The sequence below is a fragment of the Ammospiza nelsoni genome, chromosome 18, assembly GCF_027579445.1.
Source record: "Ammospiza nelsoni isolate bAmmNel1 chromosome 18, bAmmNel1.pri, whole genome shotgun sequence".
Classification (NCBI taxonomy): Eukaryota; Metazoa; Chordata; class Aves; order Passeriformes; family Passerellidae; genus Ammospiza; species Ammospiza nelsoni.
In genome coordinates, this window is record NC_080650.1 from 10,886,167 (window position 1) to 10,913,357 (window position 27,191).

Consider the following 27,191-nt stretch of genomic DNA (forward strand, 5'->3'; position numbering starts at 1 on the left):
TCATGTTTGAGTGCTGGGACTTGAAACAGTTTATTCTCAAAAAACAATTTACATTGCTTTAAAACTCAATTCCTCTTCACTTTGGCAGTGGTTTTTGTCAGTGCCACATGCAGTAGATCCAAAGTGTTAGATTTTAACTCTTCTTGATGTGAAGTTGCAGAAGCTTTAAAATTTTACAGTGGATTAAAGCTTCAGCACAAAGATTTTAGCCCCCAGCACATTCCTAGCATTAAGTATGAGGGTACAAGTCAGAGCCAGTGTGGTTTTTTGTTTTGTATTTTGAATAAGATGAAGTTGTTGCCCAGTCAAGGGAGGGCCAGATTGGCACCTGGGAAGCAACACGGGATTTCTTTAAAAAGCCATAAATATTTTAAACACAGTCAGTGCATAGGGCATTTCACTCTGTACAATAAAAATTGGTCCTGAAGTAGCTGAAGCTGTCCTTTAACAGAGGAACTAATTCTTCAAGAATTTAGTGACAAAGTAACAAGATACATAGCAGAAAGGAAAAGCACACTTTAGTTGCCATCACATCACCCAGCAAAAATATGCCCTGTGTCTTCTAACTCCTTAATCCAAGAGATGAAGTTAACTGTCTTTCATAAAGACAAAAACTTTAAGGCCTGGAATAGCAAAATAAAACCATGGATTAGGAAGAGGACACAGAGCTTTGTCTGTCTTTAAAAAAAGAAAAGAAAATCGCAAGATGACAAGTTCTGTTGTCTGGAATGTAGACACTGTTTTCAGGTTTAAAATACACTGCAAAGCCCATTTTTAAAGCAGCAATGTCAGACAAAAGAATTAAAGGTTTTTAACAGTACAAAACTCAGGATGAGGGATGAGTGTCACTCATTGTACTGACTGACTGTTGTACATTTTGCTTTGTTTGGGCCACGAAGCCACACCAGCAAATTTCACTGTTTGGCCATCTGTGCATTCAGAGACTGCTTTTATCTAGTAATTTGGGTGGAGTTTCTTACAATAAAATAAATATGAGAATATATTCTTTACTCAAGGTCTGTAAATCAGATTCTGTAGATACAAGGTACAAGGTCTGACTCAGCCTGTCAGTGTCCCTTTAACTACAGGTAATCTCTACCTCCACCCTTTCCTACTGCACCTGCCTAGGAAGGCTTAAAAGGGACTTGGAGGCTCTAAGAACATAATTATCCTGTGGCACATTCAGGGCAGAACATGAAAGACTACAGGCACAGGGTGGGCCTGAAACCACCATGGGCAACATCTTTAAAGGCAGCTGTACCCAATACATCCATGATCATTCAGTTCAGTTTCTACATTCAGCAGCAGGTAAATGTAGACCAAATATTTTCAAGTTTAATGCAGCAGTGACATCTTTCTTCCTCCTCACCCAGGTCCTGCTGAGTGATACAAACTTGATAAGTGAAACACTCAGTGGTGTGAAAAAAGTCCCTTTTTATAGAAAATCTTCTTGCTGAGACAGTTCCTATAGAGAGCCCAGTGCTTCTCCAAAGCGGATTTTCTGTCCAGCCTTGAGGTTGAATCTGAAGTCCTTGGGTGCCTCAAAGATTAGTACAATTGTAGAGCCTAAGTTAAATTCCCCTAAATGTTCCCCTTTCCTCATGGGGATTCCCTCCTTGTTGTTGTTGGATATGAAGCTGAAGTCATTGTAGGAACCTTTAGAGTAACTTGGACTGTTCGTGTGCAAGTCCTGTACAGAGAAGGAAGAAGAGAAGGATTTCAGTGCTCTGTATTCCTCATCACCACAGCTGTGCACTGTACACACTCTCACATTTTCCATGCACAAACTCACAGTTCAAAGGTGCAATAGGAATATTTTTTAAATTGTCTATATTGGAGACAACACTGTTTAAATCAGTCTTAGAGTGTCAGTACTGTGAAACACCCTAATTTCAGGGTAATAATTTTTCTTGTTAAATTATGTTATGCTACATCAACCTCAGCCATTAACAAAAAGGTGCCTGCTATGATCCTGCTCACCTGGTCAAAGTAGATGCGGATGGAGCCCACGTTTGTTGCTCCTACAGCTGTTAGTGAGAAGAAGCCATGTTTCCAGTCACCTGTAAGGACAACCCGTTCATTGTGGCAGAACAGCTCCTTGATCCAGCGAGCTACTCCAGGATTGACAGACATCAGAGAGCCTGAAGAAATGAGAAAATATTCAGGTTAGGTTGTCTGGTTTGTAGTGATACTGTAATGCCACTCAGATGGTGTTTTCAGTGTAACTGGAGCTGATCCAGTAAACAGCTCTGTCAGTTATTTGTAGGAAGAGAGGCAAGTGCCAGGCAGAGCAAATGAAAGAGAAGTCTGTGCTGAAAACAAAGGGGTCACAGAAGGATGTGTGTGGTGGGTCAGTCTCTTTCTCGTGGTGTTTGAAACCAAATCCAAATACTTAGGATTTTGCTAGATACCAAGAAGTAAAATATTCTTATCTGCAAGAACATCTGATCCCAGCTCCAGGAGTGTAACTGTTCAGTTGCATTTTCTTTGCCAAGCACAAGCAGAGATCATCCTTTAGGCTACTGTTTGGTGTGCCTGCAGAACTTTCTATATTTCAGGTGCAAACTGAATAAACAGTGTTTGGGAACAAATCAGCTCAGCTTGAATCAAGGGGTACTTCAAACAAACAGTTTGAATACAATATTACTGTTTTCACTATTTTTATGTGATTTGCTCTGGTAAACTCTACAGCTGCAAAACTCATTACTGTTTGAGACAATTCACTTTTCTACCATTGTCTATCATATCACTGTCCAACTTCTGCACTGGTGTGTCTCATTGTGCAGAGGCCCATAGCAGTGCTTCCCTCCATGGCTGCTCTGCAGCTGTTTCCTAGGAACAGAAACCAACCTGGGAAGTGCCGTCGGTGTGACACCGTCCAGTCTGTGGGCGAGTGGAAGCAGTGATAATCCCCTGGTGCAAGGTAAATTACACAGTGGTAGAGCTCATTCCCCTCCTTTGTGACCAGTTGTTTCTGAAAAGAGTTACCAGGTGCGGCTGCAGAAAAAGCAGGGAAAGGAAGGGGTTAAAGATATTCCTCCTGAAGTCATCTACCTTAGCCAGGCAGTCTGTGTTAGAGCCAGTGCAATAGCAGAGGATTAAATGCAGCTCATGTGGATTGGTGAGACTACAAAAACATAGCTTTCATGCAGAAATCCAATATTTCCAAATGTTCCTTTCCCTTTACAAGAAAATTAGATCCTGGATTGTTTCAATCACAGTGAAAAATTTCCTTTTGGAGTTTGCCCTTCCATAAGCAAAACAGCAGAACTGAAATCCAGTACAACAGAATTTTTACTAAAGCTATCCTTTAAGAACAGAATTTGTGAAGAGTCCTCTTAAGTCATCAGACAGGAAGTGCTTGAGCATGGATCTTGTTAAGAATCCAGGTTTTGCTAGCCAGTGCTTTTGCCCATTTCAGTGTGACTGCAGGAGTGCTGCAGCTATGGTGTAGCAACAGATCTTGGAGTCAAGTGTAGGAACCAAGCACCAAGCAACTCAGTTCAGATAATCAGAATGAGCCAGGCATGACTGCATAAAGCCACTGGTGAGAAAGAACTAGAACAGTGACATGGTTACCCACAAATTAAACAAACCAAAAATCAGACCTGCTTTTGTTCCTGACAATGCAAGAAAATGTTACATTTTTTCATCTCATGATTTCTGAGAACACTGAAAGGGCACAGCAGAATAAATGCAGAACTGACACAGAACTTACCCTGGCTAAAATGCATTTCCTCTGTGGAGATGCGAGGTCCTAAGAAAGATTCCAGAGAATAAGTAACCCCTTTTACTTGCTCCACTTCACAATTTTTTACCTGTCCGAAATTAAGGATCTTTCCATCAGAGGGACTAATCTACAGCAAAGAGAAAAAAGGAACCAGTCAGCAGTTCATTAAGTCCTCATGAAGCAGTGCCATTCCTCTGGGGGCTGAGGGAAGTGGCAGTGCAGGGTGAAGCCCTCCCTCCCTTTCACTCACCACGCTGTGCACGCAGCACACCGGCCGCGCCTGCGGTTTCAGCTTCCTGCGGAAGAACTCGCTGAGGTTCCTGTAGTGGTGCAGATCCTCCACAGCTGCCTCCTTCATGTTCACCCCGAAGGTCCAGATGTACAGGCTGTACACCGGCTTCCTCAGCCACGTGGGCAGCTCCACCTGGTTCAGGCGGCCCCAGGCTCGCGAGAGAAGCCGCGTGGGGACCGACTTGTACAGGGCAACCTGAGGGGACAATGGCAGCAGGTCAGTGCTCTGCCCACTGATGGCTTCCTTACTTCTGTCACAGGAAGGATCAGGCTGTTCTGCAAACCCCTCCCTTGAATTCATGTAGCCTTTAAGGCAGCAAAAAATTTACACTGCACTTCATCGTCATTCCCTCCATTCTGGTGAGATCAGACAAGAGACAGGATGAAACTTTATATAACTTTAAAGTGAAGCCAGAATTTCCACTCCTTTGCAGGCTGAAGCTCCACACTGAAGTTACTGCAAACTGTCCAATGTGAGGCTTACAGAAAAAAGAGACATTGCACATATTATAGCAGAACGCTCATCAGAAAGGCTTAACATTACCAATGTATAAATTTTTGTGAATAACTAAATGAAAATTGACTGGAAAATAACTTCTCAGTGTTGGATGACATGTTCCCCAGACTGAGGGTGCTTCCCACACCCAGTACTGTGTGTTGTATGCTCTAATGAGTATACAAGTACCATCAAAGAAATATACCCACTGGATGCAGCTACACAGGTATAAACTTATACCAGCCTTACTCCTTCTCTTGCAACAATGGGAGCTGCTAATTGCAAGAATATTAAATGCCTTTATTTCTGTAGAAATACACCATTGGACTTGCACCAAAAGCCAAGTCTTAGCAAGAAAAACAAATGAAACAAAGTTGGCAAGAGGTATCTGCTGTTGATGGAAGTGGAGAGATGACAACATCTTTCTGTTGATAATTCCAGCAGACAGCTCTTCTGGGGTTTGTGGTGCTTGCTGTCAGCCAGGAAGCTCACATGGCTATGATGTAACTGGGGGAAGCTGGGGAATATGGACCAAGGGAACTGAACACTCTGAAACCAGTTTTGCAAAGGAAGTGGTGATCTGCTGACTGCTGTTTTTGAACAGCTACATTCAACTTGCAGCTAAACCTTGGGATTTTTCTTAGTGAGAGTCATTTGTTCTCAATCATATCCTTCATGATTAAGTCTTGCAAAACTCAGCCATAAACACAAGCAGAAGTATGCACTGGCTCCATCATACCAAATACAACAAATTAAGATTTCACTTACAAATCACCATCCTGTGTACATACAGGGATATTTCAGAAAGGAAGTACCAACCTAATCTTACTCAGATAAAACCATCTAAATGAAGAGTGGTTTAGGTTATATAAGCTGAAATACTGAAGAAAAAAAAGTTGCCATTTTATTTGACATGCCCTGTACTGTATTCATTTCTAAAAGCTGTTTTCCACCAACATCAAAAATGTACATACACCTATAAAATCACACCAATTGTCATAAGCAGTATTTCCTAGCAGCCCCTTCTCTTCAATGGAGCCTGGTTTTCAAGCTGATGGGATCAGACAGAACAGATGTTCAATGAAATAGGCTTAAGAATGGCAATTTTGTTCCTGTTTGCAATCAAAATACTTACTTGGTTGTTGGATTCTGAAATTGCATGATTGTGGGGAGAATTACTACGAGCAAGGCATCCCATACCCCGGTCTCAACAGTGACAGAGCAGAGATTTGTGTATCATTTGGACATGCTGGACTACAAATGCTCCATGAACTTGAGGAACAAACCCTCTTGGTGCGCAAATAACAAGAGACCATTTCAACAGGACCAGGAAAAGGAACTTGCCAAAAGGTTTGGTCTTCCTTGTCCTAGCCCTGATACTGTGATGTGACTGAATTCCTTCAGAAGTTTCTGTTAACTTTCCCTGACTACTAGAGGACAAAGTAATTCTCTGCTCCTTAACAAGTCACTTGTCTGTGAGGCAATTGATCAACACAACCACAGTGAAAACTAAACAGAAGCACGAATTGCAGCTCTGCTTTCACAGCAGTGATCAGCAGGCTGCCCTGCATGCAGCAGCTCTCCCCCCAGCTGCTGCCAGCTCCAGGACACAGCTCCCAGATATGGCACATGAGAGAGAGCTGCTCACACTTACCCTGCTCATAGGCCTCCATCCCACTCTGGTCAAGGGTTTAAGAGCACCGAAAGGCAGAAGGTAATAGAGAATAGTCAGAGGCCAAGAACGGAGTTTCAGAGCAGGCCTAGACATACAGCTCAGCTGGCCCAACCTTCGCCTCAGGGCCAGCTGGGGGAATTGCAACCTGAAAGATTACATACACAACATCAGAGGGTCAGGCATCTCAGCTGCAGAGCCACCAGCTTCCGACAGCTGGGTCAGTTATTCCTGCTAAATGTTTCTTAATCTTTCATACTACAAGTCTTTACTCCTTTATTTTAACTGGTTCTTCCCCTTCCCAAAATAGAACAGTTTATCTAAAAAGTCCAGATAATGGTGTTCACCCTCATAGGTCACGTTTTATGAATGACACCCTCAAAAATTAAAGGTAAGACCAGTTTCCAGGTCTTACAGCCTTCACTGAGTATCCTGGTTCTGAATAGGGAACATGTGGACAAAGCCAATATTTCTACTACTGCACAACAATCTAGTCTCCGTAGCCCAATAATCAACTCCCCTCATAATCAGCTGCATCTCTGATTTTTTTTTGTTACGTGGGTGTCCTGACTGAGAGAGACCTCATTTTGCACAAATATCATGGGGAGAAGTTGACCTAACTCTCACAGGGAAAAGCTGCTCAGCTTCTTAGCAGAGGACAGACTTTAGGGGCCTCAGTTCAGATCCTTGCAGGAGGTCTGGATGCAAAACCCTTCAGGTCCCCATTTATTCTTTGGCTTCTACTCATGAAAAAACCACTGGCATTTCCAAGGTCACATTATCAAATGGAAATCTGTCTACCTGAGGGCAAACTATTGAAATGACTGACTGAACTCCTGGCTAGGAGACTGTTCTGCAAGCAGGACACAGCGACGTGCGCACACAAACCGAAGTGGCACAGTCTGGCCGCTCCCAACAGCTCACTCTCTCAAGGGATCCTGTGACATGAAAGAGAAACTACAAAATATTGCATATGTCTTTCCAAGATGGAAAGAAGCCGAGAATTTAAAAGGAAGTTTTCTTGTCAACTCGTTCTTTTCAAAACTTGGATCAGAATTAAAATATCAGGCAGGTATAACTGTCACCATTTTGGGATGCAAGATGGTGCTTTTGGCTCAGAGATGTTTTTTTCTGCATTGAACACAACTTCTTTCCCCTGAAGAACTAATAAATAGAGAATGATCTGTGCATCTTAATGCAACAGGGAAAAAGAACCCGGGGCAGAAGTGCTGTCTTAGCAGAGTTAATGCAGGATTCTCAGCAGGAGGTAGGACTGACTCGCCATGGGAATAGGAAGGGACACTTCACATTCTCCCTCCCATCCTCACCACCCAGCAGGGCTGGCGGGCCAGGAGCCGGGTTGGGTCCCGTTCTCCCCCTCCTGCTGCTCTCCCCCCCTTCACTGCAGTCGCTCCTGGACCAATCCCTGCAGAGCTGCATCGCGTTGGAGCCCTCGGGCTTCTCACTGCCTTGGCCTGGTTTCAGAGCGGCCCCTCAACTAATTTTTCCATTCTCCTAGTGATAGAGAGTAGAAGGGAAAGGAATGAAAGCTTCCCCATTCACCTTGTCATGGAACAGCATGCCCTTCTCTGCCAATACAATGTATAAGGAGCTTTATAGTAATTAGGCCAAACAAAAGCTTCGCAGATGGCTCCCGTTCCTTCTGCCCAGAAACCCTCCCAGCCTCCCTCCCGCCTCAGTCACCACTCCTGCAAAGCAGAAAATACTGAACAGTACCTGAAACGAGTTCTCCTACTTGGTGTCCCACCAGCAGAGCCAGCTGGGCCTGGACTCTCCAGCTGTGGGTGCTGGTCCCCGGCACAGCTGCTGCTGCCGCCGTTCCCTGAACGCAGCCTCCGGACATGAATTTTAACTTTGCGGAGGTTGTAGCAAGAGGGTGGAGGGTTAGATAAAGCTTTGTAGCATCTCACCATTTCCCTGTGTGCAGCTCTGGTCCCTGCAGGGTGTTTGACTGACACATCGTCAGGGTGATGGCTGTTGCAAGGCTCAGTCTTTTTTCCTCTACCTCTCTTTCCTTTGCTTGCTCCGGTATAGGAGAGAGGACTCGGCGTCACAGTTCCTAAATCCCCCGCTGGTTTGGCTCTGGATTCCCTCTCTGTTTCCCACTTGAATCTCTGCTACGAGAGTTGCAGCTATTGCAAACAAACAGGCATTGTGTCATATTTCAACATCCCGCTACAAAGCCGACTCTGCACATGATAAAAATGAGCTGTCCATATGAGCAGTCCTTGCTTCTTGCTAGTCCGGGTGGCCATTGAAGCCCAACTCCCCAAAAAACACCCTGCAGTCTGTCCCAGGCTGCTGGGCAGCAGTGCTCTAGTGAGAGAAGCAGCCAGCTGGCCTGGCACAGCTCATCCCAGCACCAGCCTGAATGCAAGGCTGGGAGGAGGAGTGGGGCGGAGAAGAGGAGGAGGAGGAGGAGGAGATAACTCCCAGCTTTAATTCTGCAGTGCAGCAGCTGCTGCTAAGAGTTCTGGACTCTTGGGCACCAAAAATCCTTTCCTGTTCTTAGTGTCCAGCTTGTAAAGAACAAAACAGAACAGAAAGGAATGTCTTTCTATTTTACAACTCTTGCCAGACACAAACATCCATCTGCGGAAATCTGCTTCCATCTAAAAACACTCCGTTAAGGGAACAGGTAATGGACATTCTTCTACAAATAACCAGATACATACAAAAAAAGCCAGTTTTAGGGCCAGCTTGATAACTGGGTATAAAAGAAGTGTTATGAGTCTATTATGTGACTTTCAGTACTGTCACAGTTTTTGTGTCCAGTAGAACTAAAATACAAAACATAGGAAACTGTTTGGTAGCTGGTTTGATTTTTAAAGACCAAAGGCTGCACTGTTTCTATCTAAGCATTCTAAATATACAGAGATATTTCCCTCTTTAATCCTACAAAACACACCTCAAACATAGATTTTCTGAATCTCCTGTGACTGGGTTTGGATTGTTAAGGGAGTCCTGCTTCAAAAAGTGAAGTCAGATAGCTACATCTCACCTCAAGATTAAACCAAATACTCAGAACGATTGCAGGGCTGACTCTCTCGTGGTTCCATTTCACTTCTGCTTTCTGCTAAAGCTGGGTTGAAAACAAATTAAAAAAACCCCTCCTTGCTTCCAGAGCTTTCTAAGCACTGTGAAAACTCTCTGGCTGACAGAGTAGATGAAAAAGAGCACTGTTGCTCTGACTGAGGGAAAGGCTTGTATTGTAATAGGGATAATGCAGGAGGAGTGGGAGGACCAGCAGGAAAAGCTAGAATTAACTAGCAAATGGCATCCCAGTGAGGCCTCAAAAGGAAAATATTCAAGCAGTAATTGTGTATTTTGATTGGCCTTCAACTCCAAATATTACAGATACTCCCTAGACACACCTCTGCAGATCCTGCATTAGAATATTTTTCTCGGGTAGAAAATTTCTATATGGTATTCTGTGTGTCAGGAAGATCCAAGACCTGTGTGCATGTTGTTCAAGCTGAATTTTAACAACTGCAAATTAAAAAAGAAACCCAGCTACCTGAAAGATGGGAAATTTAAGATCAGTGAAAGCACTCAAAACATACTCCTTCCTCCCTGAGCCTTGTGCCTACTCTTTTTGTTTTCCTATTTAAAATATCATTTAGTCTTTCTCTGGCTGGCACAAGAAACTCCTACACAACAAAAACGATGCCATCTGTATAGTAAAATGCTGAAAGCAGTTAGCCAAAATCCTATCAAAATTCAAAGAAAAGCAACAAGGAGCACAGGGGAGCTACTTTGGGAACATCAGAAATTAGTAAATACTTAAACAGCAACAAGCTAAATCGACAACACTGTTTCAAAAGAAACTTCAGCTGACCAAGACAGAATTATTTTTCACACTGAACACATGTGTTCACAGAACTGTAGGGAGGGAATTCGTTTGGAGCTGGGCAGGAGCAGCAGAACACACAGTCCAGCAGCTCCTGCAGCCAGGGTGGAACCCTGCTCCCCATCCCTCCTCTTGTGCAACCTTCACCCTTGCAGAGAGAGAGCAAACACATCTTATCACATCTACTTCAGTGCTCTTCCCTTCAGGATAAGGGAGGTAACCCACAAGCTCTTCCAGTAAAATCCAATTTTACCCCTCAAAACACTTTTAAGGAATTATTGTATTCTCAGCTGAGTAACCATGATTCTATGGAAGCATGTACCCAGATAAACAGCTGATCTGCTCCCTAAAACAACCTAGACCCTGAAATGTTCTACAGCCTGATGAAGGGGGTAGTACCACCCTTCAGTCCAAAAAATGTGGGGCAAGTGAGATTCCTCTCCAGGAAGGGAAAAACATGGGTGTTACAAGATTTTTTTCTCCACCTCTTAAAAAAACTGTGTGCAGCCAAGAAAGAAGTTTCTCTGAAGTTCTGTTCTGCTCCCCTCATGACATTCACCAGGATGCCAATACCTGAGTCCTGCTGAGGTGCTGACATGCCTGCTGTGGCTGCCCCAGAAGTAACATGCAGTTCCTACAGTGTAATGAGGCTGAAATGAAAAATCCACCCTGAATTTACCTGCTTTCCATGGGGAAAGGAACAAGAACTGCTCATCAGACAGCTCATGAGAGAGGAACTCATGTAATGGCATCTCAACAGCTGGACCTCTTGGGATGCAGGCAGTGCCCACAGCCTGTGTCAGCTTAGACATCATCAGCTTAGACAAAAGTCTTTAAAATGTTTGGTTTGTAGGGGTTGCAGACCATTCCCAAACTCCCTCACCTGTTGAACTCACCCAGAATCCACTCTGGGCTAATAAAGCAGCAGTTAGCAGCAGGTATGAATCCATAGAGAATTATCTCATAGAGAACTGCTAATCTGCCAGCTATGCCACAGCTTCTACTCTGTCAGCTCAAATAAGCATCAAATCCAGTGACCTCTTTTAATTACTTGTCAAATAGTGAACTACTCAAATCCTTCTCTCAAGTTTTAAAACGACACAGCAAGGCAGTTGCAAGTAAGACTAATGTGCAACTGAACTGCAAACCTGCAGCCTCGGTTTTAAACCGTAAGCATGAATCATTAGGCTTGGAATGTGCTGGTCAGTGCTCAAAGCCCTCTGGTCAAACTTTCTACTTTTGGTCACAAAACTACTGTTTAAAAAATGCACTGAACGCATCCCAGTGCTGTACTCGAGTGCCAGCAAAAACTACGGTCTTGCACTCAGGGGCGAGGTACTGGGTGCCCGTTGGTAAATTCCCGTTCCTTTCCCAGCAGTCACTGTTTGATATCACAGTGATATTAATATCTCATCCCTGCTCCCACCCAACCTTCTCGGCAGGCGGCCCGGCAGGACAAACACTGGATACTCCACACCCAGGCAGGACTCCCGGACTCGGAGAGCACAACAGAACCGCCCGGTGCCGCGGCAAACCTGAGCGCCGCCTGAGCGTCTGCCAGGGCCGCGGGATCGCCGGGCAGCGCCCTCGGGAGCTCTCCGGGAGTTTTCCAACGGGGCCGCTCGCGATTGACCAGCGCTGCCTAATGAAATGTATCGTGCTCGGCTGCATCTACCCGCACTGTCTGAAATGCTTTACTTCTCATTTTAAAAAGCCTTTCTATACATTTTCTCTTCGTGTATTAGGAAAAACCTTTTTATTGCTTTCCTGTAACTTTACAATGCTGTTTCAGTTATTTTGTATAAATATAAATGTTACTTCTTCAGGAAGAAAAAGAAGTATTTAAGGATAGCCTAACTGGACGACTGGGTTCTGAATTCTGTGCAAAAAGCCTGTTATACAGTCTCAAAGATTTTCTGTGAAGCAAGGACACAAAGCTTTATTTATTTACAAAGTGACGTGAAATTTGATGGCACCCTTTTAATACTTTGTAGTAGTAATTTCCAATTAACGGTTTAGAACAACACCCCCTCCTATCGACCCATTATTTTAGTTTGAGATATCAGTAAAGCAAACTCTCAGCTCCAGAAAGGGTCTCTAAAGGAAGCAGAAGCCGCGTTACATCCTCCCCACAGAGCAGCACCCGGCGGAAGCTGCGCAAAAGCCCCGGCGGCTCCTCGGCCCCCCGTCCGCCCCGCGGGACTCTGGACTCCGGTAAGGCTGGTCCAGCAGACTCATTCTGCTTAAATATACTCAGAGATTACTCATGAGTCGACTTTGGAACATCACCTGGAACTTCCAGCAAGCCAGAGTGAATCACCCCTTGGCCGCCAGCCCTCGCACATCTGCCCTGCGGTCCGATAGCCCTTACCTGATGCCCAGGGAAGTCTCCTTCGTGCCGGCTTTCCGCCTTCAATCGCCAAAACGACACCGACCCTTCCTTTCAAAGCAGTTTTCAGACACGTGAACAAAGCTCAGCGCACCCCCCACCCACGGCAGCGCAGCCATCCCGCCCCTGGGGCCCCTTCTCGGGGCAGGGGAACGGAGGGGCCGCGGCCGCAGCCGCAGCCTCCGCTCCGCTCCGTTCCGTTCCGTTCCGTTCCTACCTCCCGCCGCCGGCAGCCGCTCCCTGCCCCGCTCCGCTCCGCTCGCTCCGGGCGGTGCCGGCCCGGGCCGGCCTTAAGGAACCCCGCGGGCCCACGGCCCTGCCCCGCCCCGGCTCCAGCCACTGGCGCCGCTCGGCAGCTCCTTCCCTTGGAGGCGGGGCCAGGGCAGCACAAACGCAAAGGAAGAGAGCGGAGGGCTCCGCAACACGGGCTGCCCCACGAGGGTCAGGCACTCCTGCGGGCCAGCGCTTTGGCCCGGACAACGCGGAAAGAGACTTGTCGGGGATCAAGGCACCGATGCGGATTCTGTGCCTTGCACAGCTTCCCACCGCGTCTCCGGGTGCGGGAACGCAATCCCACACAGGCAGTGGCAGCCAAAGCACCAAAGTGTGCTCCAGTCTCACAAACTGCTTCCGAAAAGCTCAGCTAAAGTGCTCCATAAGCTCAGCAAGGCGCTCAGGAAGATGCACAGGAAGTTGCACGAGACAGAACAGACTCATCTAGTCAAAAATTCTTCCCACTGTTTAGATTTTAAAAAAACCCACAAACCCAAACTGGTTTTATTTGGTTCCATTTGCCAAGACAACCGAGAAAAACATCTACACCAGTGCAGCCTTTACACAATCTGATGCTGTTGAAATGTCACTGGTTTTAATATTTTCTGAACATCTTTCTTGCATACTTTGAACCACTTTACGAAGATTTTTTTTTATAATTGCATAGATGCTTCAATAAAACTCCAAGCATCAGAATCTGGGAGCAAGAATGAGGAATAAGAAACCAACTGGAGATTATATTTCTTCTGAAGTAGAATTAAAAAAAAAAAAAAAATCATATATTCTTTCATTATTAGCTCTTTCCTGAACTTGAAACACACCTCTTACCATAATACTAAATGTCTCCTCTGGGCCAAGAAAAGCACCTTCTGTATTGTACTGCCATATGAGCTCCAGTATCCTCTGTTACATAAATACAAGCACTTCCTGCCATCAGTAGGAAAGACTGTTGTTCTTAATTCTGAGAATCCAGATCCTAAACCTATGCTCAAACACTTTCCTGGTGAATTAAGTTGTTTTTAAAACAACAATAAGCTGCAGTTTTAACACTGCAGCTCACTTCCAGAGACATTTACTGTGCTTTCCTGGCACATGTCGCTCCAATAAACACTGCTTTTTCCTTACACAGAACAGAACAAACTACAGGAGGAAAGGACACTCTCAAAGTTCCACTCTCAAAACTCTGGTTCATCTGCTCACTGTGTTCCTCCAAACCCCCACTCTGGCCAAGCTTTCCCACAGTAATTATTGGATCCTGTATCAACAGTGCCCTGCTGCCCAGGTAAGAAGAAGCAAAGTGCCCCTAGTTAGCATATGAATGGCATGCCATGCATGGCAGATCCCAGCCAGGAAATGTTCTGTGACAGCAAAGATTTGGAACAATAAGCTTCCATCCATCTGATAAACATCTACCTGTCTGCCTCCAAGCCCTCTGCTTTACCTCATCTAATTAAATGAAAGCTGATCCCCACTGGTTTCACAGTAGGAGACACTAAGGCGTTAATCAGCTCAAGCTATTAGCGACAGAATGTCTCTAAGAAAATGACACAAAGAAAAGATCTGTGCTAAAGAAACAGTAGTTCTGTCTTTCCCTGTGGAGAAACTTAAGGAACACTTGACTTGCACCAGATTAATTTCTGCCCCATCCTTTTATGAAGCTCAAGCAAAACAAAACCACACAAGTGTACTGACTGTAATTGAGTCAAAAATGCTGCACACCTCAGTGAGGCTCCCAGCAGGTACCTCTGCCACAGGGGAGCTCCCCTGCCAGCTCAGCAGGGTTAATACCTTTAATATCTGTCTTCTCAGAAGCAGGGCAATGTGCCTCACACAGAGCTGGCAGGTGGAAGAGGGTCCACATCCCCCTGTGGAATCAGCACTTCAGAGCTGCAGGCTCGGCAGTGAGGGCACATGCACCAGCTCCTTGTTCTGCATTACTCGTTCAAAGCCCATTCAATCACACTTGGTCTCTCTCTGCCTATGTAAATGGGCTTTCTCTCCCTTATTCTGCCCTAAAAACAAGACAACACCCCCCTTCCACACCCCTTAGCATGAGCCCAGTGATGCAAAAACCCAAAACAATGGAAAATGATAGGTCAGCAAAAAATCCCACTTCACTCTACAATAAAAAGGAACAATGCAGCTCTTATTTTTCTTGAATCCTTCATTGTTTGGGATATTTCTTGCAACGTCTGACCATAGTTTCTCTTTTTCCTCATAACTATTGAGCTTCCTTTCCCTCCCACAGAATTCAAACACATCAGGAAGGACTGGGATGTCTTGTTAGTGTCTCCTACTGGGGTCTGCTGCATCTGGGGCCCTGCTTATCAGTTTGAAATTCTTTGTGTGTTTCCCCACTGTAAAAACCAAATCCTTTAAAGCTGTTTCATCAAAAGCAACATTCTCAGCTTCACCAAATAATAACAAATCAGCATATCAGTACAATGAAAGAAGGCAAATGCAATAAGAGAATTACCCAATTTCATACCAAAAAGTATGAACAATAACAAAAGAATATTCGTTTTCAAGCATCAAAATTGAATTGACATTGCCATGTTAAATAAATCCTCTGTGGACACTTACCAGTTCTTTTTTTTAATCAGAACCCATTTGAAACAAACTTCAGCATGATAAGAATATACAGGAGACAGATTTACAGAAAGATTCCTGAGGAGCTATCACAGGCTAAGCTGCTAGCATCTGGACTGTCTGGATCATATCTGGTTTTGGTCACTACTGAAATTTAGGGATTCCAGCCTAGTCTCCCACAGGCATGTGGCCAAATCACTCACACACCAGCAGTGTGCTCAGGAATGCAAAGAAACTGCAGTGCCAGAGGTCACACTGAAGCATCTCCTACACAACCTTACAATCCTAGAATCTTTAACTCCTTGCCTTCAGAAGTGACACTGAAGCAGGCACTCATGTGGCTGTTTGGAAGAACACCACATGTATTTTAAACTGTCCAACATGGAGTTGAACAATATACTTAATACTTCAAAGGCAATACAGTAGCTACAGGAAGCCATGAAGTATTTACTTCAATGCTGCAATGGGTGTTTGACCTATGAACACCATACACACCACCTGCAATTCCACAATCATTTCTCAACTCCTTGGAATCCAAAAGGAAAAGGCAAAAATCCCTCTGGATCAAGAGGAATTACAGACCTAAGTGAAAAAAAAAAACCTATGAAAAAAAGGTCTTGCTGTATATTCATTCAAGAAACAAGTAAATTTTTATTAACCAGGCATTCATTCCATCTCAGCTTTCTTGTAAAGCACATATGGTGTCAGCCACACTAAAAGATGGAGGAGTTGCTGGCAGTTGCTAATGTATCATGGCTTCAGCCAAATGAGTTATTGAAGTGACAGAAACTTTAGTTCCATGAGCTGTCAAGAACACGTTGTCAACAGAGGCAAATTCAAGACTCATGTGTTGAAATGGAAGCAAAGGAACTTTGCATCAAATGTGGCAGAAGTAAAATTGCCCCAATTTTCTTACCTCCCATTCACTTGCAAGCTTCACAGGCACCTCTATGCCCCTCTTCTCCAGCTGTTGCAACTTGTAATCCTCATATTTTCTGTATCCTGCATATCCTCCACCTGTAGCTACGAGAACGTGGAAGGGCCGCAGGCGGAAGACTTGGCGCACTGCAGCAGTGTGAAGCTTCTTCCTGTCTGTAACAAAAAATCCCAGACTTCAGGAAAGAGAACAGCTACACAGGAAAGAGAAAGCAACCCTGTGCAGTGAGGGATATGAGCTGGGGTGATGAAAATGTGATTAGAAAATAAATCTGTCACAGAAGGTATGTACAGATGCTCCTGAGTATTCCAGTTATTGCAGTTTACCAAGTTACTGTAACTCAACTGACCAACACTAATTGGTCATCTGAGGTTTTAAGCTCATCCCTGTCCCTGCCACCCCACATGCTTCCAACATTCTTCTCCCCAAAATATGTATAAACTGTGCTCCCTGAAAGCCCCATGGAGAAATACACAGAATTAGTGTCTGACAGCACTGTCGTTTCCAGCTGTGAGAACATTGGTAGTGTGTAGAATAATCATTTGCTGGGGAACAATTTGTACCACAGTGAAGCTTTGTGCTTCTCAGTCATTAAAGCTTTCACTACAGTTAGGGAATCCCCAGACTGCACAGCTAACTGGAAGAGGGAAGGAAATGATGACCTGTTTTAGAGTAGGTGGGTAACAGGAAAACAGGCCCATTTCTGCTGTAATACAGGTCACCACATGAAACAAAGAGATGTGTAGTATTAAATCTGGTTTTTACTGAGTAAACACCAAGCTCCTCCTGCCTAAGTCCAGCCTTGCAGTCACTGTGAGATACAAGGACACAGTGTGGTCACTAAGCAACAGACTGAGCATGGGGCAGGCACAGCTGTGGGAGTGTTTCCCTTCCAAAACCTTCAGAAAAAACAAGTCTGTCCAGGGCTCAGTCAGTATTAGACTGTGCTGCTCGTGTCTGTCTGCCAGCCAGTTGGAAGTTTTCAGTTCTACCTGACAGAAAATGCCCAGAACCAATTCTTGATTCCAATTGCTGTCATTCCCACAGCAATCATTAACTTGCATGCACCAGAATAAAACCAAATTAACTTTAACTTCCTCCATAGTCAGGCTTCTTAGGGTTTGACTACGAAAGGATGCATTAGCAACCAAAAGAATTCAGCCAACACCAACTCTATTTCTAGGCTCACACAGAGACAAAGCACAATTGTTTTGAAGTCTGGAAGGCTTTAATTCTAAGGAATTTAGTTGATTAAAAGCATTCAGCCATGATGGTGCAAAAAGATGCCAAATATAAGTAATTCTTGTCCATATTTTGTTTTATCAAAATAATATTTCTTAATAATTTCTTTCCTACACTCATGATTTAAAAATATTGCTACATATCCCAAATGCACCATAAAACAAAACCAGCTTTGTTCTTTCTTTAAGAAAAAAAGTATTTTCTTTTCTGGGGGAGAAAAACAAGGCAGCAACTACAGTTCCAGTTAAGATTCTAAAAATTATTCTTTCCTAAGGAACAATGCTCATGGAAGGAGAGGGATAATTTGGAACAGCAGAATGTTTAAAAAGACAGACTTGCTTGAATTTACAAAGACTCTACAACCTTTCAAGTTTGTATCACTATTTCAACAGAAATGTCTGTACACAGACCAATGATACTCTTTAGCCCTAAAGCCTTTAACTCCCTTCCACCACATCTTTGGTTCTAAGTTAGCAAAGCAGCCCAGCTATTTCAGCAATTTCACAAATTCCCAAACCAAAATCCCTCAGCAAGAACAGCTTTTTCTGGTTTGGATCCAGAGAGAGGCAGTTTCTGTTTCAAGAGCATTGATTACACCCATGTGAACATTTCTCTTCCTGTAACAGTGACCAAACCATGGGGTGTTCCACAAGCCACAGCAAACACACTTTAAGTTGTTGATAAATGAAGAGTTGACTTTTCCCCATCTCCAGCATTAATGAAACAACACTTCTGTAACTGGTCTCCGAAACATTATCATTGCAAAGGCATCCAACATGCCACTGTCAAGCTTATTTGCCCTGACAAAATTCCACACCTTTCCCACACAAAGTGTACAAATTCTAAGACAAGAACAGGAGTTACTGACTCTGGCAACAGAGCCAGGTTTAGGCAGCTGGCACTGCTCAGATTTCAGCTGAACATTGTGTTCTCTAACGATGCTCCCTGGAAAGCACCACGAGAGTGTGTGGAGAGCTCATCCTTGGCACAAGAGCCACCAGAAACAAGTGCAGGGCAAGAGGAAAAAGATGCAAGACTGTCAATGTACTAATATAACATTTTTAGATACTACCCTAAATCTGAAGCCCTCACTGATAAAGCCAACCTCTTCCAGAATTCTCTTAAACACAGAGTATATCCAGCAAAGGAGAATAAAAATTAGTAACAGTTTCCTTCTCTGGAACAGGTGAAAAAGACACATTCCCTCAGAAAGGCTGGAAAATTCAGGATGAGAAAGGAAGCTGAATAATGGCAGGAGTGCTCTAGTTTATGCAGATAGATGCAGTAACATAAATGCTGCTCCATTACTCTGACCAAATTAAGAATTTCTTCCAGGACATGACACAAACACTTAGAGGAGGCCATTATAAGGGATAGAGATAAAATTAGAGAAGAGTTATCTTTCCTTGATATCCAAATCAGACTCTAAAATATCAATTAATTAGAAAATGTCAGGCTAAAACATTGAGTTGTTCAAAACTCAAAGCTAATTTTGACTAAAATGACTTTTTCTGCCTTGTGATCAACAACTTTGCATTATGTCTCAACTTGCAAATTTTTTTTCTGTAATGACTTTGATTTATAGACAACAAAGCCCTGCTGTTTTATTCATCTGTGTAAGCATATTTTTCAATAACAAAATATCCATATATGATATGCCAGACAAAGCACTTGGACAGGCCAGTTAACCCAAAGAAATGGTTTTGGAAAATGGGACCAATAGCTCAGCTGGCAAGGAAACAAAAATTGAAGACTATTATTTGTGACACTAATATATGGCAATGCACATGCTACAAGTTTATAAATATTCCTTAAAACCAAACAGTAATATTTGATCTTCACAGCATTACCCAGCTACAGAAACATCAAGTGCAAGTACCACTTTAACCAAGTCCTAAACATTTCATGTAAACCTACTCTGATTTCCTGATCTATTCAAATTACAACTACAGATTGAAACATAAAAGGATATTTATACCTTTTTATTCTTATAGGGCTGTTAAACTGCTGAAATCTCAATCTCTCTGACTTTTCAAGGTGAACACCTGGTAAGAGCAGCACTACAAAGCAGGTAATACATTTGAATATTATAAATATGCAGAAGTTTGATGTTGCCTTTCCCAGTCAGTCACTTCAGTAGGTGTGGAAAGTACACAAATTATTGCTCATCAAGTTCATTTAAGTGGGTTTTTTAAAATGTAAAAACACTGTCCTAACATGAACATGTCTTTCTGGTAAATTATATTGTGTTTTTAAAAAATAATTTTTGGACTCTAGACTCCTGAGAAAACTAACTAAAGTGCAGAAATTAATTAAAAAATAAACCTATGACTAATGGGTTTTAATTTGCTATGCAGGAATCATCTTCACTACAAAAAGTTTCAGATGCTTTTGCAAAGTTTGAAAGCAACAAACAACAACAGCTCATAATGAATCTTGTTAAAAAGGTAAATATACTTCTTTTACTATGTGGAAAACACAATTTGCAAGCTTGTGTCTAAGGAAATGCCATTAATTGGTATTTGATGCTGGACTCCCACTCCTTTCATTTAAAAAAATTACATTTTCCTATATGAGACCACAATTTGATTAACTGTGAGTGGCCTTGAGTTTGAAACCACTTGTAGCTACAACCCATCACTTACCACTGAAGAATGTCCTGGAAGGAGGCTGCTTCCACAGGACTCCAGCTCTAACACACAGGTTCCTCTGCACCAGCAGGTTACAGCTGCACAGCAAGCTGAAACACAACAAACAAGAAGTGGCTGCTGAAGTACAAATGTCTAATAATGCAAATTTCAGTAGTTCAGCATAGTGACCATCTAATGTTTAGCAGCTGAGTAACAGAGGGAAAAGTCTACTCAAGTTATCATAAAATTTCCACTGAGCCTAGTCCCCTGGTGGTCTACTCCTCTCCTAAAAATATTTTGAAAAATCCAACAATCCAACTGCTCCTGCAGGTATTTATTTAAAGATACATCTTTGTATTTTCTTTTTCTTAACAAATATTGACATGTTCCTCTTGGGCTGCTGTAACAGTGATACTTTTCTGAGTATTGTAGATGCTGATCTTGCCAATAGTCCTTTATTTATGTTATCAGCATGTACTGTATCTTGGCCTGTCTGGAGCTCTAAAATGCAAATGGAGTGGTAACTTTTATAATTATTGTTAAGTACTTGGGATTATTCCATTTCCACTGGGCTGCTACAACTGTGTCATTTAAGAACCTCCTACAACAGCAACTGTCTAGAGAGACACTCAGGATTTGGTTCATGTTTTACCTTATCATCCTGGTGGGAAGGAGGAAGAGTGCATGGGGGAGTTTTGGATTCTGTGAAGAAGTAATGGCATTTCTAAGACCAAGTGCTGTAGCTGAAAAAGTAAAAACGCTGCCAGGCACAGCAGCTCTTCTTTAGAATTTACCTTATCACTCTGTTCACTGGTGAACTGCAGTGAGAGTGGTTCTGCCCCTCTGAAAATCCCTAAAATAGACTTGGAACTGGCCAATACAGAAAAAGGGTTCGCCCAGGACTTTTTGTGTGTTTAATAATGTTTAATTTCATGTTGATAATAAATCTGACAAGCAGGCATCCAGTTGTACAAGAACTGTTCCAAGTCTGTAAATAAGCATGTTTAAACAAGTATTTGACTGTGGCCTGGCAACATCCTGCTGTCAGACAGGATCACAGGGAGGAGAGGGACAGAGTTCTCACCCCAACAGGCTCAGACCCTTGGGGAGAACCAGATCTTTGTGCAACCTGCTCACTCTCAGGAGGCAATGCCACAGCTGGGATGTCTTCATCTGCCCTCTGGCCTTTCATCTGCTCTTGATCAGATACACGGAGGGAGGACACAATTACTTCAGTAGCTTACAAGCTATTGCATCATTTGGGGCCATTCAACCTCAGGAAGTGATTATTAAGAGTTTAAAGACTTAATTTCAGGTGCCTACTGAGTTACATATAGGCATGATCCCTTTATTTCAAAGAAGAATCTACAGATTTCTTACCTAGAAGTCACACCATTATGTCAGCACACTTGGTAACTATGCTTTAATATCAGCCAATGACCAACAGCTAAAGTTTTCTCTTATCCCTATTGCAACAGTGTCAGAATATCTCACTGTGCCCTTCAGCTCCATGGTCTCTGTTAAAATCCCTGCATTAACCCAAATGTGAGAGGACAGACCCTCCCTCCCCAAGCCCCACATTCCTGTAACCACGTGCTAAACCTGCCCCACTGCTGCATCATCTCCCAGGATGTTATTTTCATTACAAGACAGAAAAAGTGCTGAACATACAGAACCTGTACGTTCTACAGCGCAACACGTTGGGATTTGTCATGAACAACGAGGTCACCTGATGCTCTTGGGTCATACCAGGCCTGCACTAATTTGTGCACTTATAAGGCCTGTTTTACAACATATTAAAACACTTGGGATAAAAGGAGCACTTGCTCATCAGTAAGCTGGGAGCCTGTGGGCTACTTCTAAGGGAGTCAAGAAATAAAGAACTAATCGAATTAGCAATAGACTTAAATTTAGCAGAAGAGTTTTCAAATCCTAAAAAGTAATGGAAAACATTATTAAAACTTAACTGCAGCCTAAAGCATTAGTATTTGAGACATTTATTGGCCTTCCTACATACTAGTGTATGCAAAAATGCAGTCAGAACAGAACGAGTTGTGTTGGCTTCACAGGAGCATCCAGGAGCTGCTCCCACTGCTGAGGCAGGGCAGGGCACTGGGACTCGGTACCTCCTCAGTGAAGGACACAACACCTAACCCTAAGCTCTTACCAAAATTGCTTTTGGTGTCCAACACTGGAAAATCAGTTTCCATCTTACTCTGAAACCTGCCTAAAACCAGGCAAAGACAACAAAACTAAAAACAGTCTCACCTTCCCTGCTCCTGACAGCCTGCCCTTGGTGGGTACAAATGCAAGTTGGAGTATTGACCCCCTGCCTCTCCCACCTGACTGGAGGCTGATAGAGAAGGAACTGCCAAGAAATTCCCTGTTAACTGCAGCCCCTCTGTGTCTTCAGCCATCTCTGGATGAGGGACAACACTGGGGCTGGAGGAAACAGAACAGAACACTCTGTGCACGAGGTGTTTGCTCCAGGTTTTGAGAGAGAAGGGGGAATAAGGGAACTGCGTGTTCTATCCAAGAACAGGGAACAGTGGCCGAGAAGCAGCATTCCTTAAGCTGTTTGGTTGCTATGAAAAGCACAAGCCGTAAGAGGATATCTCCTGTAGATATCTCCTCAGTGCCCGGCCGGGTGCCCCTGCTCCCAGCCATGCCCCGGATCGCATAATCCGAGGGGCTGCAGCTGCTCCGCATCCACCGACTGCTGCTCAGCACTTCCACTCTGACAGCTACGGACTGCAAACCCAGTCAGAACTGCACGAGGCCACACGCTTCTCGTTCTTAAAATACCTGAACCCCTTATCTTCCTTTCCAGCTTGGAGAAGGAGGGCAAGGCTCCTTACCCATGCCAAGGGCAGGGCCAAGGCTGCAAAGACAACCGCACTCACCGCGCTAGGGAAACGTCAGTGAACGAGGGGGGCGAGAAAGGGGCGGCTGCGGCCCCCGGCCCGGCTCCTCCTCCCCCGCGGGGTGCCGGCTGTCAGACAGGGCTGCCGGGAGCAGACAGTGACAGCAACAATGACAGGGACAATGACAATGACAGCCCCAGCCCCGCCGCGCCCGTACCTGCTCCGCGCCGCGGCCGCCGCCATCTTCCCACGCCGCCGCCGCCGCGTCCTCTGCCGCGTCCCGCGCGGGAGGGCGGGAACAGCGCGGGGGGCGGGGCCAGGGGCGGGGCCGCGGCCGTGAGGGGCGGGGCGCTGCCAGGCATGGTGTGTGTGAGGGAGTTATTCCTGAGGGAACACACCGTGTAGGGAGGGGTTCGTTCCTGAGGGGAGACACGCAATGGGGTACGGCTGCGAGGCTGTTCTTCAGAGGGGGGTTTGATCTGTGAGGAGGGATGTTCTCTTAGCGCGGGGGAAAGGGCCGTTGCTGAGGCGATGTGGAGTGGGGATAGGGCCGGCCCTGAGGGGACGGGGCCAGGGGCGGGGCCGCGACCGTGAGTGGGAGGGCGCTGCCGGCATGGCGTGTGTGAGGGGATTATTCCTGAGGGAGCATGTCGTGTAGGGAGGGATTCATTTCTGAGGGGAGACCCGGAATGGGAATACGGCTGCGAGGCTGTTCTTCAAAGGGGAGTTTGATCTGTGAGGAGGGTTGTTCTGTTGGCGCGGGGGAAAAAGGGGCCGTCGCTGAGGCGATGTGGGGTGGGGATAGGGCCGGCCCTGAGGGGACGGGATGTGGGGACATTTTCCCGGGGATGTAGACTGAAGACGGGGTGGTGGCTCCTGAGGGTGTGTGCTGTGGGGATGGAGCTGCCCCATGAAGGGGCTGTGGGCTGTGGCCAGAGGGAGGACGGCGCTGCTGCTGAGAGTTCAGGATGGGGCAGGTGGAGTTCAGCTGCTTTTCAGCGCTGCTATTGACACACAGGCGAGTTATTTGCCCCAGGTGTGGGATCACCAGGAATATTAAGGCAGGGATTTTAGGGAGAGGACACACGACATGGGACAGACACGGTGCTGTTCCTCCAAGTGAGGTGTCTGGTGGTGTAGTGCAGTAACATCTATTCCTCCTCTGGTGTCCTTTGCCTGGGTGTTGCCTGGCTGCCTGCTGCCCAGAGTGAATTTTATAGAGGTTATTTGGTTTTCCACTCTCTTAGATGCATCCCTAGATGAGTAAATGCTACCCTGCTGGGAAGTAGCTAATTACCTGTCTCTGACAGTGGGGTAGTTTCATATGGTGAATCAGTAGGAAAAGAATTCAAGAGTCCTGGCTGTGTTTCCACATCCTTAGTGTTTTAGGACATGGTCCTCAGGCAAGCTGATTAATTTCATTTAAATTCCTGATTTATATTTGTGTTTTTTCCTGACCAGGCCTAAGTGAAGTCTATAATACCTTCATGTGATTCTGCCCTTTTTTCACATCACTATAGGTAGTAATATCTGTATAAGTATCTTAAACATGTACAGGAAAGTCTTTCATTGCTAAATATGTGGAATTTGAGGGGAAATCCAGACACAAACCTCATGAAACAGTAATATTATTACCTGACTGAATTGTTGGGATTTACATGTCCCGTACATAATGGTAGGATTGGCACAAAGTAAAACCTCAAAGAAGGTGGGATTTGGTGCTGTTAGGTGCTTTGGTACAAGCCTTGCAAGAACCATTAGCTTTGATGTGTAAGAGCACCCCACTGCTGGGCCTGACAGACAAGTTTCCCAGAATTGACTGGGAAGTGATTCAGAGGTTAAGGTGCAGTTAAATGTAACACACTTGTTTATAGTGTAAAATAATTGTCACAAGGCTAAACTGATTAATAATCTGTCCTGATCTATTTTTTCTCCTGGGAATTAAAAGTAAATATGTGGACATGTAACTAATAAGTTACTAAATACTAAAAGTAAATATGTGGACATATGATAAAATTACTTTTATCATATGTCTTGTTATTACATTTATGGGGGTTTTTAACATCTGGTGAGATTATATAGACTGCACTCACTGAGGGATAAAACTTCCCTAAGGGTATTGAGCTGTGCTAGGCCTGTGCACCTGAGCCAAGTCAAAGAGGGGATTAATACCACAGCTCCTCCAACAAATGAGATACTGGAGATTTGGGGCTTCAGAATGGTTCAGGTGGTGCCTTAAGTTTTAGCTTTCATATTTTCCAGATTCTGTACTGCCCTAAAAAGTGTCAGCAAGTTCTCTTCACAGTTGAGTTAGATAAAACAATCCTTATCCAGCCTGACACCATTTCAGCTTCAGGCCCATTAAGTGTAAAGAATGAGGAATTGAGGAGAGCAATCTGGGAAGATGAGACTTCATAGCCTGAAGCTGTAATTGGACAGTTAACCCCAAATGTAAATTGACCAGGACTTGAAAAAGTGTGAAAACTCAGACTGTTTGTCCATCTTGGGTGTAGCCTCAGCTGGGCTCTTGCACTGCCCAGGGTGTATCCTTTGAAGGCCTTTAATAAATACCGACTTCATTCCTTTAACTCTGTCTAACCTCTGTTCCAGGCAGTGCAGAAGAAATGAGGAATGCCTCAGGCTGGATGGGGCTTAGAACAACCTGATTTAGTGGAAGGTGTCCCTGCCCTTGGCAGGGGGGTGGAACAGGGTGAGCTTTAAGGTCCCTTCCAACCCAAACCATCCTGTGGTTCTGTGTAACTCCTTCTGTGATCAGATCAGTGGGAAACAACACCTCAGCAAATGTTGCAGGTCTAGAGAGGGAACTTGTGAAGCTCAAGGGATGTGCAATACGTGAGTGGGGAATGATGACTGAATCACCAGGGAAGGGTACATGAGGCAATAGAAAAAATCTGGGAAATGTATCTGCAAAAATACATCAAATAAACAAAGCACCAGGGAGATCTGTAAAATGAAGAAGGAAAAGAAAGTAGGATAAAGACTCTGTTTCTCCAGAATTCTTGGAACAGTTAATTCTTTCCTGAAGAGAAAAGATTAAACCATATTCACAATATTTTATACATCATCAGACACTTCTGTTTATATAATACATCAATGTATTTCATCTCTCATATATAATATATAAATAAATGCATTTTTTTCTTCTGTAGAATTAATGATGTTAATAGCTGCTGTGGAGTAATTAAGAGGTAATAATAATTCAGGTTAAGCATTAGAAAATAGGAGAATGAAGCAGTTTGGATGAGATTATTGGGCTGGGATGGAATGAAGAGAATCAGGACAGTCAACAGTGTCCCAGGTCTGTTCTGAATTCTTAGGGAGGCATAGGATTACTTTTTGTTTAAATAACTCAGGAAATAAGCCATTATCACGTGAAAAAAAATAATGTAAGAGGGGACCCTTCAGTATTCTGTAGAGAGATATGGTCAGTAGTTTGGATAACTCACTTAGCTTTTGGTATCTTTTTTGTAAGTTAGGTGTAAATCTTGCCCATCTCCCAAAGGCTTTGGGTGCCTTTGGAAACAGCAGTTCTTTTTAGAGCAGAGGCTTACATTCGTTTGTGTGTCTGATAAAAATAGAACAGGAAATGCATGGATATTTTCCATCTGTGGGTAGGAAAGGGACCCTGTCCCTTTCTCCTTTGCTACAAGGATATACCATCCTCTGGCTGTTTTTTAAAATCTTGGTTCATCCTTGTTGATATCCAAACCCCCCTTGTTATCTTGCAGAAGCTTTGGTAATCACTGTGGAATTCCTGGTATGAGAAGGCAGAGCGTCAGGGCAGAGAGAAGATCCTTGCTGAACAGCTGTAATGATGAAGACACTGATTTTAATTGTCCTAATCACCTCTTTGCTGGCTTCAGGTAAGGCTGATGCAGAGAGGGAGAGAGAAGGGTTGCCTCTGGGTGGGTGACATTCAAACTAATAAATACTTTGCTTTTGTTTTCCTCTATGCAAAGAAAGAAGTTGCAGTTGAAGCTGTGCCTGTATTTTTTCTGTTTGATCTTTGGCAGATGGTGACCTTTTCGTTTTGAAGCAGCTTGATGCAGAACTTCCTTAGTAATTCAGTGAGGCTTTGTTTCCTTTGAGTAGTTGAGATCTGTGTACTCGTTAGTGGTGTCAGAATGAAGCAGGGGACCTCCAGCTGCTCCCCTCTAAAACCACTGCTGGTTCTTCTTGGAATTGT

At 44.2% G+C, this 27,191-nt stretch overlaps 2 protein-coding genes across 2 annotated transcripts in view; one reads left to right on the plus strand and one right to left on the minus strand.

Moving 5' to 3' along the window:
- On the minus strand, positions 1 to 23,822 carry PISD (phosphatidylserine decarboxylase). Its single transcript, XM_059485472.1, is given in 10 exon segments — positions 1 to 1,690; positions 1,981 to 2,141; positions 2,851 to 2,997; positions 3,719 to 3,857; positions 3,981 to 4,217; positions 16,228 to 16,403; positions 20,136 to 20,230; positions 23,202 to 23,267; positions 23,269 to 23,431; positions 23,669 to 23,822. Coding segments are annotated over 10 exon segments (1,563 nt in total). The 3' UTR covers positions 1 to 1,465.
- LOC132081634 (melanotransferrin-like) overlaps positions 23,642 to 27,191 on the plus strand; it is a 12,924-nt gene continuing 9,374 nt past the window's right edge. Inside the window, exons 1-3 of the mRNA XM_059485470.1 lie at positions 23,642 to 23,719; positions 25,595 to 25,694; positions 26,734 to 26,868. Coding sequence (XP_059341453.1) covers positions 26,817 to 26,868 — 52 coding nt within the window. The 5' untranslated portion in view covers positions 23,642 to 23,719; positions 25,595 to 25,694; positions 26,734 to 26,816. The remainder of the gene's footprint in view (positions 23,720 to 25,594; positions 25,695 to 26,733; positions 26,869 to 27,191) is intronic.